Source organism: Physeter macrocephalus, chromosome 5, assembly GCF_002837175.3.
Source record: "Physeter macrocephalus isolate SW-GA chromosome 5, ASM283717v5, whole genome shotgun sequence".
NCBI lineage: Eukaryota > Metazoa > Chordata > Mammalia > Artiodactyla > Physeteridae > Physeter > Physeter macrocephalus.
The window spans coordinates 60,055,719-60,071,919 of record NC_041218.1 but is presented as its reverse complement, the minus strand read 5'-3'; the positions used below and the strand labels follow the sequence as shown (position 1 = coordinate 60,071,919).

The 16,201-nt window shown below is 33.3% G+C and overlaps 1 protein-coding gene across 8 annotated transcripts in view; it reads right to left on the bottom strand.

Annotated features, from left to right (window-relative positions):
- Window positions 1-16,201, bottom strand: part of PPP1R9A (protein phosphatase 1 regulatory subunit 9A) — a 324,716-nt gene that overhangs the window by 123,246 nt on the left and 185,269 nt on the right. For all 8 annotated transcript variants that reach the window (XM_028490016.1, XM_028490017.1, XM_028490020.1 and 5 more), the window contains exon 5: window positions 2,799-2,903. In XM_028490016.1, the coding sequence (XP_028345817.1) occupies window positions 2,799-2,903 (105 nt within the window). The remainder of the gene's footprint in view (window positions 1-2,798; window positions 2,904-16,201) is intronic.

Below are 16,201 nucleotides of genomic sequence, written 5' to 3'. Positions count from 1 at the left end.
GACGCGGGTCCGTGCCCTGGTCCGGGAGGACCCCACATGCCGCGGAGCGGCTGGGCCCGTGAGCCATGGCCACTGGGCCTGCGCATCTGGAGCCTGTGCTCCACGGCGGGAGTGCCCACAGCGGTGAGAGGCCCGCGTGCCACAAAAAAAAAAACAACAAAAAAAACGGGTCTAGTTTTTGGATCTTGTTTTTGTATTAATATCTTATGAAGAACTACCACCTAAAATATATTCAGAGGATTCAAATATTATTTCTAATAAGTTAAAATTGAGAAAAGACTTCCTTGGTGGCACAGTGGTTAAGAATCTGCCTGCCAACGCAGGGGACACGGGTTCGAGCTCTGGTCCGGGAAGATCCCACATGCCACGGAGCAAAGGCCGAGCACCACAACTCCTGAGCCTGCGCTCTAGAGCTGAGCCCACGCGCCACAACTACTGAAGCCCACGTACCTAGAGCCATGCTCCACAACAAGAGAAGCCACCGCAATGAGAAGACCACGCACTGCAACAAAGAGTAGACCCTGTTCGCGACAACTAGAGAAAGCCCACGCACAGCAACGAAGACCCAATGCGGCCAAAAATAAATAAATTAATTTTTTAAAAAAGACCCAATTAATTAAGGAAAGAAAAACCCAACTAATTAAGACCCTGAGTTATACAATTTCAATTAAAACCTACGGTTAAATAATTTGGGGGAACAAAGGAAGCTAAGGGTCCCATTTTGATATCAAGATTTTTGCAAAGTGAATGAGGAAATTAAATGTATGCCTTTAAAAAATTAAAGTGGAATGTTCTGTAACCTCGAGGTCAAAAAAGTGGTATGAATGATGAATGTTACCAGGATGAAGAAATCACTAGGGGACAGGGAGATCAAGGAGGATTTCTTGAAGGGCAAAGGAGCTAAAATATGTTCCTCAAGATAAGTAGGTTGTAACCAGAAGACAGTATTTTAAACAGAAATAATGATAGAGAGAAAGGCACAAAAACAATAATTCACAAGTCATGTTTGAAGGATGATGACTACACTAGTAAGACTGTACTAGAGCATGAATGTAGGGAGAGGTAAAAGAGAAGACTGAGGAAGAAAGACTTTTAATACCAGGATAAGAACTTAGATTCTGCACAGAATGGAGCGCCATTGAAGGTTTCTAAAGAAGAGAGGGACATAACGAATGCAGAATTATTATTTCCACCCACAGGTCTTAGTTCTACTACTAGAGTTATGTAGAATGAGTCAATTCCTTTTTCAATGATAGCCCTAAAAACTGCTATTATGTTCTTCCATTAGGGATAAGGATGAGAAGGACAGATTAAAGAAGGGAGAGACTGAAATCATGAAACAGTTAAGCCATTCGCCATCTGTACAAGGCTTGAAATGAGCACAAAATTATGAAGAGAAAGAAAGGAATGGCTATGAGTTCATGTAACTACAAACTTTTTTTCTTATAAGTTGAACGTATTTCTTACTTTATTTCACTTTAAAATTCACTGCAGAGTGTAATGAGCAGCTTCAAAACCAAGTTCTTCACTGACACAGAAAAGTGCTGTCTCAAGAACAGACAGCAATTCTGCAGAGACAATCACATTTACTGAGGGGCTCACCCGTGCAGCTCTGAGAGTACATCAGACAGCTTTCCCTGCACTCTTTCCAATTATTTTACATACTTTTCTTAGGATGATGGGTATTCTTGAAGCATTAAAATAGCACCCATAGAAGTCATTTAGGTTGTATTCTTTAAACATTCCTTTCATTGTTAAAGGATGTTTTGCAATTGAAAAAGTCTAAATTATAAAACCTAAACCCATGCTTGTGCAACATAAAATATGCTGCAATAAAATCCTAATGTTACTCTTTATAGCAATATTAGCTAATAGATATTTTCAGAATATTTGGCAGTTTCATTTTGATGATGATAACACTAAAACACTTTCATAATTACACACAGTAAATAATGTCCTCTTATGTGTTCCTTTATAGGATTTATGGAAAAGTATAAGGTATAAGCAATACTATTTAAAAAAATAAGTACCCTATGACCAAATAAAATAGATTTCAAACCTTGACCTTAGTTGGCTCAGGACTACTTTATTTGTTTTCCAAGCTACAAATTTCAGGACCCCGGGGTTGGATATAAATTTAAGGTCCAAAATAATGTACCCTCTGTCCTATTAAGTTGGAAAAGTTATAGTTTACCAAAGATTAGTCCTTCCTGCTTCTTTAAAACAATAAAGAGATTTAAAAATGCATTTATTGGGCTTCCATGGTGGCGCAGTGGTTGCGCGTCCGCCTGCCGATGCAGGGGAACCGGGTTCGCGCCCCGGTCTGGGAGAAAAAAAAAAAAAAAAAAAAAAAAATGCATTTATTAACCTTAAACCATTCAGCCTGCTTGTCTAGTAACACGTATCATTGGATATATGTATCATCATTTCAATTTCAATTTACTGTATAACTGGTTTTATTGAAAGGATTTGGAGTCTAAATTCATATTTATTGAGAAATTCTATCTTCCTAGAAATTACTGCTATGTTAGCAATAAGACACACTAACATAGCTTGGTAATTAACCATATTGATTCACACTGTACACTTCATATCTTTGTGTCTTTCTAGAATACTATAATTTTTAGTTTTAAATTACATTTATGAACTAATTACAATAAAGAAGGAAACATTTTAAATTAAAGGCAAATTTTTAGTATTTAGATAAAATTCTTCCTGTAATTATAGGTACAGTTAGAGAGAAAACTAAAATTCAACCAAATATCAAGTAACCAAATTGTACGTCTCAAGCCACATACCTGACATTGCCCTTGGTGTTTCTGAGAACTGTTGCAGCAAAATTCTGTGTGACACCCACCAAGCTGATTCCATCCACTTCCACAATCTGGTCATTGACTTGTATTCTTTGGGAAGAGGGAAAAAAATTACCCACAATTAGTTTTTCTGATAATATATTACCATTCCCAATAAATGAGTTGATAAAATTGATTTTCAAGATACTCTTATTGATTCAAAATTTGTCTCCAAGCTCCAGATCTTAGTCAAAAGCTTAATGTTTTTTAAAAATTATTTTGAAAAACAGAAATAAGCAATGATAAGTGGAGAGATTCCGTTTATCCAACATCCATACTCCTATCACAAAGAATTGATAACTGTTAATGGATGACATATTTTAAACATGTTTTTAGCCCTTAATAAATCACATAAAACATAACAGATCCAACTGAAATACCCTTTGGGCCTCATACCTAACCCTCATCCCACCTCTCCTTCCCAAGGAAAAATATCACCAGGAATTGCAAGGAATCCTTCCTATTCAAGTTGTATACTTGAATTATGTAATGCTCGTTAAGTGTATGTGTAATGCTCATAAGTGTATCTATATAGGTAGATAGATATACACACGTATATAAATGCACATATACACACAAACACACATACATGAGTGTATGTGCGTGTGTATGTATATTTATTTATGTCTAGGAGCTATATATAGTATTATTGTAGTTTATCATATAATGCCTTTAAATTTATATACATGTTTTATATATACCATTTTTTATTCCTCAAAATGAAGTATTTCAATCATGGAGAAATGCAGAGGGAATTAGATAATAAACACTCATGTACCCAACACCCAACTTTATCAAATCCCGGCACTGCAATATTTGAGTCAGACTTTTTTCTAAAAAAAATATTACAAAAAAGCCAAAGCCCCTTTATTATTTGTCTTCAATTCTATTCCCTTCTCTGCTTCTACAGAAGTAACTATCATTAATTTTGATGCTTAGCCTTTCTACTGATGCTTTGAAATATAAATAATACATACACATGTATAGGCACAATATGTGTACATCCGCAGTTTTCAAACATTATGAAATATACTTCTCTTTCTACAATTTAGTTTTCTTCACTCAACATTATACATGAGATTTATCCATGTTATAAATACAATTCTAGCTAGTTCATTTTATTTTACTTAATTTAATTTTATTTATTTATTTATTTTTTGGATTGGCAGTATATTTATTCTCTTTTCTGGTAGGTCTAAATAGGAAGCCAACTTAATTCAGAAGTTGGTAAGTGATAATGTAGCTAGTTCATTTTAACAAGCACGTAGTATTATCTTTCATGAATATTCTAAAATATATTCATCCATTATTTTGCAGATGGGTACTGTATTGTTTTGAATTTTAGCTATTATGAATACTGATGTAATAACTAATTTCATATGTCTCCTTACGTACATGTGTGAGTTTCTCCAGGATATATAGCTAGAAACAGAATTTCTGAGTCAAAGTACACAGGCATTTTCAACTTTAGCAAACTGACACATTTCAGTTCAAAATGCTTATACCAGTGCAAATTCCCAACAGCACTGTAGAGAGGTTCTGAGTCTCTCCACACCCTCACCAATACTTGGTATATTCAGACCCTTTAAATACCACCAATCTTATAATTGTAAAAAGGTATCATGTGATTTTAATTGCATTTCCCTGATTATAGTGCGGTTCAATGTTTTTTCGTAAGTTTATGAGTCATAATGTCCCCTTCTGAAAACTGTTAGAACCTGTCTTTCACCAATCTTTGTTGAGTGTTTTTTCTCATAGATTTATATAAGATGTCTTTATCCTGTATACTAACACTTTCTTAATTAAATATGTTGCAAATATCTATGGCCCAATCTGTAGCTCATCTTTTCACATTTTTGAGGGAAATGGTGGTTTTAAGAAGAACAGTTTTTAAAAATATAATAATATTTTTAATTTTGGCTTTATATTAGGTAGTTTTTGTGTTTTGTTTAAGGAATCCCTTTCTGCCTCAAGGTTATAAAAACATTCTATATTTTCTTCTAAAGGTCTTAAATTTTGCTTTTCTGTATTTTTAGTTATCCACCTGGAAATAACTTTTTATTATGATATGTGTCAACAATCTTTTTATTTTCCAAGTATATAACCAATCGGGTTAACAACATTTAATAGTCCACTTTTAATCCACTGAGTTGTACTGCTGCCCCTGTCAGGTTTCAAATGTGCATCAATGTGGTTTCTACTTGACTGTCTATTTTTGCACACTTACATTGTTTCATAATTAGTTTTGACATTTCACAGGGTAATTCCCTTTATCTAGTTCATTGTCTTCAAAATTTTCTGAGCTCTTCTTGGGCTTTTTCTTTTCATAGTTTGTTTAGGATTTACTTGCCAAGTTCTCTAAAAACATTTGTTGGAGTTTTAATAAAATTATACTGATTTCTAAATTAGTTTGGAAAAAACTGAATCTTTATCATATTGATTCTTCCCATCAATAAAAATTAAGTGCTACTATAATTATCTTGAGCAGATGTTGTATATATCACATGTTGTTGCTATGTATTAAGAAAAGTTATTTAAAGCTTGGAAATAAAAACCAAAGGAGAGGCAATATGTTATTTCAATGTCATGTACATACATTATTAAACAGGCCCAACCAAGGATAATTTGAGGGAATGTATTTTAATTGATCCACTGTTTTTAAAATTGATTAAAAGTCTTAGACATACTAAAGTAGAACGTTAATTTGTAGACTTTTGTCCTAAATAAAATCAGATACTTTTCTTCTGTTATTAAAGACAATCCCAGAGGTCATGGTTTATTTCCCTGTAGAATATTAACTGGTTTTGTATCTATCTTAGCAATATTATTCTAACATTACTTTATTAACTTGCATGTAAACACCTACTCCTAAAATGTTCTTTGAAGCACACTTACCATCTCACTGGTTCTTTCATTAATTAGTGAGTTGAATAAAGTCTGATACATGTACGTTTTATATTTATGAAAGTCATCTGTTAAACTCTGAATATTAGCCTGTAATAGCTTTGGAGTGTCCATAAGAGGCCAGAGTGGATTCACAAAACTAATTCAACTGTGTTACCACAGAAATGCATTCATGGACTTTTGTTTGGTCCCCAGAGTTAGTCTAAAGCAGCAACAGAACTTTATCTTTGCTATCATGCTTTTCTCTAATTCAGTACTTTTGACTTTTTTTTTCTTGGTTCTTGGCCATGTTGGTTCTGGACCTAGTTTGCACTAGATAACAGCGACATCATCAACAACAACAACAATAAATAATTCCCCACTGGTAGAAGAAATGACTGGGAGTGTAATTTCATAATCTGACCATTTGAGACTTCTAATGGGATTATGGGAATCTGTTACCTCCCATGTGAGAGAAGATAAAGAATTTGAGTTGCTATCCTTTAATGTCTTTGTCTATTTGTGAGCTCAAACTATTTCATTAAAAAAATTCATGAACACTAGAAAGCAAAAAGCCCTTTGAATCTTGACCAGTGAGTTTTTTGTTTCTTGGATTACTTAACCTGTTTCTGAAGTTGCAGAACTGAGGCTACAAATTCTCTGTGCTGCTGTAATTGAGAGAAGCCATGATCTCACTGCGTGCGTATGAAGTATGTTCCTAACTTAGAAGGGTATTAATAAACTAAATTATAAAGCCTCTTAAATTAAAGGGGTGATAATCTAATTGGTTCATAGAGAATAATAAGCACTTTCATAAATCTTATATTTTAGTATCTAATGAGAGTTTAAATGTGCTAGACGTTTAAGAAAAAAAACCCTTCTTGGAGATTCTGCTAGAAGCTCAGAAGTATTTTCATATAAGAGACCAAGTTCATGTAATAAAAGTGAGTCTTTGGACAAATAAGACTAACTAAATAATTTTGGTTTAAAATACCTATCTATGTTTTCTCCATGATTTTGTAAAGGTGTGGGTTTGTATTTTTCTGAAGAAACCAGTTAATCTGAACTTCCTAAAATTCTGATACAAATACTGATCAGATAAATTAAGTACCCCTACATAAAGTTTAAAAAGCATAAAAAATATAAAATTGTGCTCAACTAAACTGAATCATAATACGAACAAATTTTTATATCAATGGTAATTGTTTTATAGAGTGTCAGCTTAAAACATGATTTCCAAGATTCTTAGTTATTTCCAAAACCTTGGTCATAAAGCTTTTAATATATACAACTCTTCTTATATTAAAATGTTACAAAGTTACTATAACTTTGCATCATGTTAATGAACGTGTTTATCCTTGCACTTTAAGAATATGTAAAAATAGTACATGTGGCTGTAGAAAATTGTATTTGTTAGTCTGCTAAATTCTTGTGTATGATAGGTGATTATTATCAACTTCCTACCTACGAGTGAAGGTTGTTTCTAGAAGGTGGTTAGGTAGACTATGAGTTAAATTTAAAATGAGTAATTAAGACTATGCTAACAGCAATAGCAGTAGAAAAAAAAATGAGTAGGTAAGGTAATGGAATGAATTTGTTTTTCAAGAGAATGAATAGTAGTTTAGTCCAAAAGTATCAGCCTGTTTTAGAATATGAAAGAACATAATGAAGATCAAAACTTGAGTGTGTGGAGCAAGTTGAGGAAGGTTTAAAGAAGCGATTATTATTTGCCTTGGTTTATACCATGTGGGGCCAGAAAGATGCTATAAAATGTGCTGCATTTTGACAAAACTTACTCAGTTTTGAAGGACTTATTCAAAATATAATTTAGAAGAAAAGAGGGTAGTTCTTCTACTACCAGAGCTACATAGAACAAGTCAATTCCTTCCTCCATGATAGCCCTTCATATATTTGAGAACTGCTATTATGTTCCTCCATTAGGGGTAAAGGAAGAGAAGGACAGTGAAGAGAGAGACTAAAATCATGAGACAGTTAAGAAGCCATTTGCCATTTGTACAGTTTGAAATGATAACAGCACAAAATTATGAATGAGAGCTCCTTTTACTTCACATTCTCATCAGCGTTCATGTTGATAGCATTTTAGATTTTGGCCATTCTAATAGGTATCTAGTGGCATTTATCCTGGTTTTAATTTGCAGTAACTCATAGATTGGAAGAAAAATTTTAAATATCATATATCTTATATGGGGCTGATATCTAGAATATTATAAAGAATAGTTACAACCCAATAATAAAAAGACAAACAACCCAACTTAAAAATAAGTCGAAGAAAAATATTCAATACCATATGATCTCACTTATATGTGGAATCTAAAAAACCAAACAAACAAACAAAACAAGAAAACCCACCAGCTCACAGATACAGAGAACAGATTTGTGGTTGCCAGAGAGTAGGGGATGGGGGATGGGCAGACTGGGTGATGGGGGTTAAATGATACAAACTTCCAGCTATAAAATAAATACATCATGGGGATGTAATGTACAGAATTGTGACTATAGTTAATAATATTGTAGTGCCTATTTGAAAGTTGCCAAGAGAGTAGATCTTTAAAGTCCTCATCACAAGAAAAAAAAGAAAAAAAATTTTGTAACTACATCTGGTGATGGAATGTTAACTAGACTTATTGTGGTGATCATTTCACAGTGTATACAAATATCAAATCATTATGCTGTACACCTGAAACTAATATAATGTTGTATGTCAATTATACCTCAATTTCAAAAAGTGAGCAAAGGATCTGAATAGGCATTTCACAAAAGGCAAATAAGCATATGAAGAAGGTGCTCAACATCATTAGCCATCAGGGGAATATAAATCAAAACTAAAATAAGACCCCTCTTCACACCTACTAAGATGGTTATGATCAAAAGACAGGTAGTACCTGAAACTAACACAAAATTGTTAATCAACTATACTCCAGTATAAAATAAAATTTTTTTAAAAAGACAGATCTTAACTTTAAATGGAGCATAACCTATAAAAATATTGATTCACTATGTTGTACACCTGAAACTACTATAATATTGTACATCAACTATACTTCAATTAAAAAATAAAGACAGATTACAAGTTTTCATAAGATGTGGAGAAACTGTAACCCACATAAATTACTGGTAGCAATATAACATGATACAGTTGCTTTGGAAAACCATCCAGCAGTTCTCCAAAAGGTTAAACATAGTGTTACCATATGACTCAGAAATTCCACTCCTAATTACATACTCAAGAGAAATGAAATAATGGCCACACAAAATTTGTACATGAATGTTCAAAGCAACATTATTCAAGATAGCCAAAAAGTAAAAACAATCCAAATATCCATCAACTGGTGCCAGAATAAATAAAATGTGGCATACGCATTCAATGGAATATTATTTGGCAATAAAATGAAATGAAATTTGATAGGTGCTACAACATGAATGAACCTTGAAAATATTATACTAGTGAAAAAAGTCATCACAAAAGATCACGTTATATGATTACATTTATATTAAATGTCCAGAAGAAGCAAATCTCTACAGACAGAAAGTAGATTAGTGCCTAGGAGGGAGGAGGGGAGAGATATATTTTTCAAATTTGCACAAAAGTACAATATGAGCTAGCAGTGGCCATACCATGCTGGATAGGATAGTCTAGGGCACTAGTTCCCAAATTGCCTAACTGCAATGGAATAATGGAGTAATTCTGAAAATTAAAGATTCCTCAAGTTGCACCTCCTCCAAAATTCTCATTCAGAAGGTACAGAGTAAAGCACAGGATAGACATTTGTTTTTCAATTTTGTCTATTATGAATAAAGTTGCCATTCACATATAAATCTTTATGTAGACATACATTTTCATTTCTCAGAAAATACCAACAAGTAGAATTGCTGGCTTGAAAGGTTAAGTATACGTTAAACTTCAAAAGAACTGCCAAACTGTTTTCCTAAGTAGCTGTAAAATTTTATGTTCCCACAAGCTATGTAGGAGTGTTCCATTTCTCCACATCCTTGCTAACATTTTATATTGTCAGCATTCTTATCTTTAGCCATTCTAGTAGATGTGGTATCTCACTGCAGTTTTAATCTGTATTCTCTAATGACTAATGATGTTGACCATTTTTTCATATGCTATTGACCATTCATATATTTTTCTCTTCAAAATAACTGTTCAAATCTTTCATCTGTATTTTTAAAATTGAGTTGTGGTTCTTTTTGTTATTGAGTTGTAAGTGTTCTTCATATTCTTGACACAAGTCGTCACATGAATGTTTAACAAATATTTCCTTCTTCTCTATATAGCTTCCCTTTATCATTTCATGACTGTGCCTCTCAAAGAACAAAAGTTTTGATTTTAATAACGTTCAGTTTATCAGTTTTTTCTTTGATGGTTCATGCTTTGAGTCCTGTCTCAAAAACCTTTACTTAATGGTAGGACACAAAGATTTTCACCTATGTATTCTCTTAGAGATTTCATGGTTTGAACTCTTAAGTCTAGACCTATGATTAATTTTGAGTTAATTTGTATATGGGGTGAGGTAAGGTTTGTGGTTCAGTTTTTTTGTTTTTCCATACGGATATCTAATTCTTTTTTTAATTTTTATTTTATACTGGAGTATAGTTAACAATGTTGTGTTAGTTTCAGGTGTACAGTGAAGTGATTCAGTTATACACTGAATCTGTATCTATTCTTTTTCAAATTCTTTTCCCATTTAGGTTATTACAGAATATTGGATATCTAATTCTTGTAGGACTATTTGTTGATTGTACATTTTACCACTGAATTATCATGGCACTTTTATTGAAAGTCACCTACTATATCTGTCTCAATCCTTTCCTTACTTTCTATTCTACTTCACTGATCTCTGTTTCTATTTTTATACCAATATCACATGGCCTTGGTTACAGAAGTTTTGTAGTAAGTCTTGAGAAAGGTAAGGTTAGTCCTCTAACTTTATTCTTTTTCAGAATTGTTATTCTAGGTCCTTTGCATTTCCATATGCATTTTGGAACCAGCTAGTCAATTTCTACCAAAAAAAAGAAAAAAAAGAAGTCTCCTGAGATTTTTATTGTATTTCTTTGAACCTACAGATAAATATGGGGACATGTGACTTCTTAACAATGTTAAGCCTTCTATTCTATAAACACTGTTAAGTCTCCATTTATTTATCTAACCAAATATCACATTACCATCATTCCTAATATCATCTCAACATTTTTCATTTTTATCCAACAACATCCTCACATAACTAAAAGCTCTAAGATAAGCCATACCCTGAAAAGACTGTTCACGTTTGTGCTTTTGTACCTTTTACAAAATATTTGCCAAAAATCCCTTCTCTACCCTCTCAAAAGCCTTCTCCTAAAGGCCCAGCTCTTCTCTTTGAGGAATTATCTGCTTATCCAAGCCTAATGATTTTTTTCATTCTTGAACTTCTTCTAGATCTTGTATTTTATACCCCCACCTAATGTTGCATGCTACCAGATATTGTTTGATACTCCTTTTAAAATTTTTTTGGACTTTTAAATTGAACTCTAGTTGATTTACAATATTGTGTTAGTTCCAGGTGTATAGCCAAGTGATTCAGTTATATATGTAGATAGATAGATAGATAGATAGATAGATAGATTTAACAATGAATCCAGGGATATGCCATACACATAACATGATGACAAACAATTAAACACAAATGCATGTGCTACAGTCTATTACATTTAAGGGTACACAGGCCAAGAGTTCAGCTGGGCTCAACTAATGGCAGTTAAATGGTTTCATTGAGGAACTGGACACTAAGCTTAGCCTTGAAGTAGAAGGTAATAAAATGTTGAGAAAAATATGATTCTGGGTAGGGTGAAGAGGATGAAAGGAAATGTGGCGGTAAGAAAAGAACCTGAACCTTGGAACGCTCAGATCTAAATTTCAATCCCAAAGCTTTCACTTACTGATAATCTAAAAGAAGTCCCGACTGCTGTTTCCTCATCTCTATGTTGTTAATATTGTTAAATTTGTGTGATGTAGAGAGACACAGAAAGGAGTTACTGAAAGATAGAAAAAGAAAAGAAGGAGAAAGTAGATGGCAGACTGGGAGTGAAAGTTTCTGCAAAGGAGCCTTGGAAAGAGAGAAAGAAATCTGAGGTAAAGTAAACCCAGACCTAGCCTCCTATCTTGCAAGCATAGTGAACATTAAGAATGAATAAGGGAGATGGATGGCTTGAGCTATAGAGTCCCAGACCTTGGTAGTAAACAACTCCAAATTTACAAAACCAGAAAAGCAATGAGTATTTGAAGAAAAGATGATGGATTGGGGGAAAAAATGCCACTTAAAATGCACACCATTACCAATAAGGTAGAACAAACTTACAACCATTTTCCTGATACTGGATGGGGGTTAGAAAGGGATATCCTATCTAAATGTATGTAGCATGCAAAATATTAAATGTAAATTAATGATACTATACCTATTACAGCAAAATTATAATATGTATTTGAAGAAAAGATGATGGATTGGGGGAAAAAATGCCACTTAAAATGCACACCATTACCAATAAGGTAGAACAAACTTACAACCATTTTCCTGATACTGGATGGGGGTTAGAAAGGGATATCCTATCTAAATGTATGTAGCATGCAAAATATTAAATGTAAATTAATGATACTATACCTATTACAGCAAAATTTTTAAATGTATAATTGATAGTCTCTTTCTTTACAATGCATTTTGATTGTTTTATTTCAGCAAAAGTTTATTTATATGCTTTCACTCATTTACCTCATACCACAGTTTTCTTAATCCTGTTTTCTATAAAACCTTAAGTTTCTTCAACTATGAATTCCTGAAACAATTAATCCTTAGTTTAGATATAAAAGGTCTACTATAACTACCATGTATGCTGGTTGTAAAGATCAGCAAAAATCGTATGTAAAAGGATTAGTGCAGTAACTGACATATCGTACAGCCTTAATATACTGTAGTTTTAGTAGTTATTATTTTGACTCAGATGTGCAAGGAGGTTGGGGAAGGAAACTAACAGAGACAATAATGTACTTTTCCTGAGTAAAGTAGAGTATGTACTTAAGAAATAACACTGGTATCCAATGTCAACAAGATCCTGGGTTATGACTGGCAAAAAATGGAGAGCAACTATATGCTGTTATTCAGAAGGGCTGCACAAACAAAGTGACAGTTGCAGAAGAATAATCTTGGGACCAGGATAAGGATAAACTGGGAAAGATCAGCTGAAAGAAGCCCACAGACACAAGGAATAAGACAAAGACCTGGCCCAGAGATGTGGCCCAGAGAATGAACACAAAAGAAGAATCTGAAGGACATTCCAAAGAAAAAAAATATACAATAAAATATTAATGGGTAAAATAAATGAAAGAATAAAAGATGACTGGAAAGTTTACATCTAAAGTGATGAAAAACAGAATCAACACAGAAAACACAGGTTGTTCATATCAAGGGAAAGAAAAAAGAATAAGGAAAAGAGGAATTAAATTTCTTTTATGATGAATTTGAGATAAAAATAACATATATGTGAAATAAATGAATAGGTCTACATGCACTGAGACTGGGATACAAATTTGGGAGTAATTTATATAGTCATTTTAAAAAATCAGTTCATTGGCTGAATACAAAAATGAGGTCAAGAAGCTCAGCTTGTAAAAGAACCGCTCTTACAATGCAGGGTGAAAAACAGGAGGATCTATATAGAAGGAGAACCTGGAAAGCCTCTCTTTCTTTCTCTCTCTCTCTCTCTCTCTCTCTCTCTCTCTCTCTCTCTCTCTCACACACACACACACACACACACACACAGAGACAGACACAAACACACACACATACACCAACAAAAACAAAGAAACAAAAAAATCAAGGAAAGGGACATGGATCTCATTAGAAATAAATGACTATAATGACACTGAGAAGTTTAAGATTAGGTCTAAGAAAAGGTTACTTGGATGTCTCAAAAAGTAGGTAAATAATTTTTAAAGCAATACATTTGACAGAACATTAAGGCTCGAAACTAAATACAGAATTTTACTGTGTTAAGTTTAAAGTTGCACTTTAAATCTGTTTATTGGACTTGATCATTTTTGTTATCAGAGTGGAGGAGTAGAGGAGAAAGTTCCTTACAGTTAAGAAGTAAAGCCAGTTGGTATGGACCACTTATTTGTAAAGATTAGCACTAAAAGAACAAATAATAACACAGTTGTAAAAAAGGCAACAGGAAAAAAGCACACTGAAAATAATTTATAAAAAAAAGAAAGAAATACAAGCATCCAGTAAACATCTTAAAAGATGCAAAAACAAGAAATTATCAAATTATTCAAGATTTTATAACACAATATTCAATCTTAATCTTAAGGGTGCAGTAGATTACTCTTCGACACACTCCTGGGGAATACAAATTGAACAACCTTTCTGAAGGGCAGTTTAGCAATGTGTTTCTAAAGCATTTAAAATGTAATGCACTTTGACATAGTAATTCCGCTCCAGTGAAGTACTTTCAAAGAAATAATCAGAGATATTCACAATGATTTTTATATAAAAATGCTAACCTGATCAATACCTTGAAACAACATACTAGTATAACAATATGAACAATAAATGGTTCATATATATAATACTACAGCATAATATATCCTTAGATATATTCTATTGTTAGAAAAGTATTTAGTAATGTTATATAGTATAACATATTATTTGAACATAGGCTCTTGAATAAGATATCCTAAGTTCATAGCCAGGCTCTGCCACTTATTTGCTGTGACTATATAAGAGGAGCCATTGTTCCTTATATCTAAAACAGAAATAACAATAATTTTATATATTTAATCAGGGCTATTAGAGGGATTAAATAAGATACAAAATATAAAGAACACAGCATATTGCCTGACATATAGTAAGCACTCAACAAATATTATCTTGATGAATAAAATGTACAAAAACGCATAAAGCTATATATTCACTGATTTTAATCTTGTTAAGTAAGTAAACAAATGCATATGCACAGAAAAAACTCTGGAAGAAAATTCACCAGCAGGATTTTAAGAGTGGTCAACTCTACATGGTGGGATTACATGAGATTTTTATTTTCTTCTTTATATTCTTCTACATTTTCCAAAATTTCAGCCATGAACATGTATTACATTTATAACTCTAAAACGTTCTCTAAAATTAGCACATGCTTATTTGACAACTGACGATGGTATTTTACAGTGACTGTGGAAATAGTCTAAAAAGTTTTCCTCTAGACTGAAGCATTATAGTCCCTTGTTCTTTATTAAAGATGCATAGGTGAATAACCATAAAATAACTAGACTAAAGGTTCTGGACACAAAGATCTATAATCTCTAACCCAAAGCCAAAAAGACATTTTCTCAAAAATGTAATGGATGGGAGAACTCATACAAATGGTTTTGGGCTTCTGTTTTTCAATAGAAATTTTACAATGCTTATCATTAACTTAAGCAGAAAATAAACAATATTGATATTTATATTACAGCACTTCCTAATTTTCTTAATTCATCTGTGTCAATGTCCTTATGTTCATGCACATCCATGAGCCTAAAATTAGAAAAAAATCTGGAAAAAGTTCTAAATGGAAAAAAACACCTGTCAACCTAGAAACCTATACACAGAGAAAATATACTTTAAAAACTCAAAGGTGAAACAAAGACTTGTTCAGATAAACAAAGCTGAAAGAATTCATCACCAGCAGACCTGGTGATATAAAGGATGTCCCTCAGGGAGAAGAAAAGTGATGCTAGTTGGAAATACGGATTCCACAAAGGAATGAAGAACACTGGTACTGGGCTTCCCTGGTGGTGCACTGGCTAAGAATCTGCCTGCCAATGCAGGTGACACAGCTTCAAGCCCTGGTACTGGAAGATCCCACACGCTGCGGAGCAACTAAGCCCATGAGCCACAACTAATGAGCCTGCACTCTAGAGCCTGCAAGCCACAACTACTGAGCCTGCGTGCCACAACTACATGCCTAGAGCCTGCACGCAGCAACAAAGAACCAACGCAGCCAAAAAAAAAAAAAAAAAAAAAAAAGAACACTGGTACTGGTCACTGAGAAGACAGAAGATAGTCAAGCTTTAAAGCATTCCATGCAACAGGAAGAGTGGCAACAGACATTTGACTGAATTTGCTCTCTGCATTCAGAGCCCAGTGTAAGAAAGGAGCATCCCACAATTAAATTGCAGGTTTCTGATCCTATATAAGCATTAAGGGGATGAAAAGAGCTCAATATTATTTGATTATTATTTTCATTAAAAGGGTATTAATTTTTAAAACTTTTTTTCTCAAAGTGATACATTCATTAAAGAACAGATTTGAAAATCTGATACAAAATTAAAACAAGGAAATAAAAGCCACCTTTAAATTTGAAAAGAGGGGGCTTCCCTGGTGGCGCAGTGGTTGAGAGTCCGCCTGCCGATGCAGGGGACACGGGTTCGT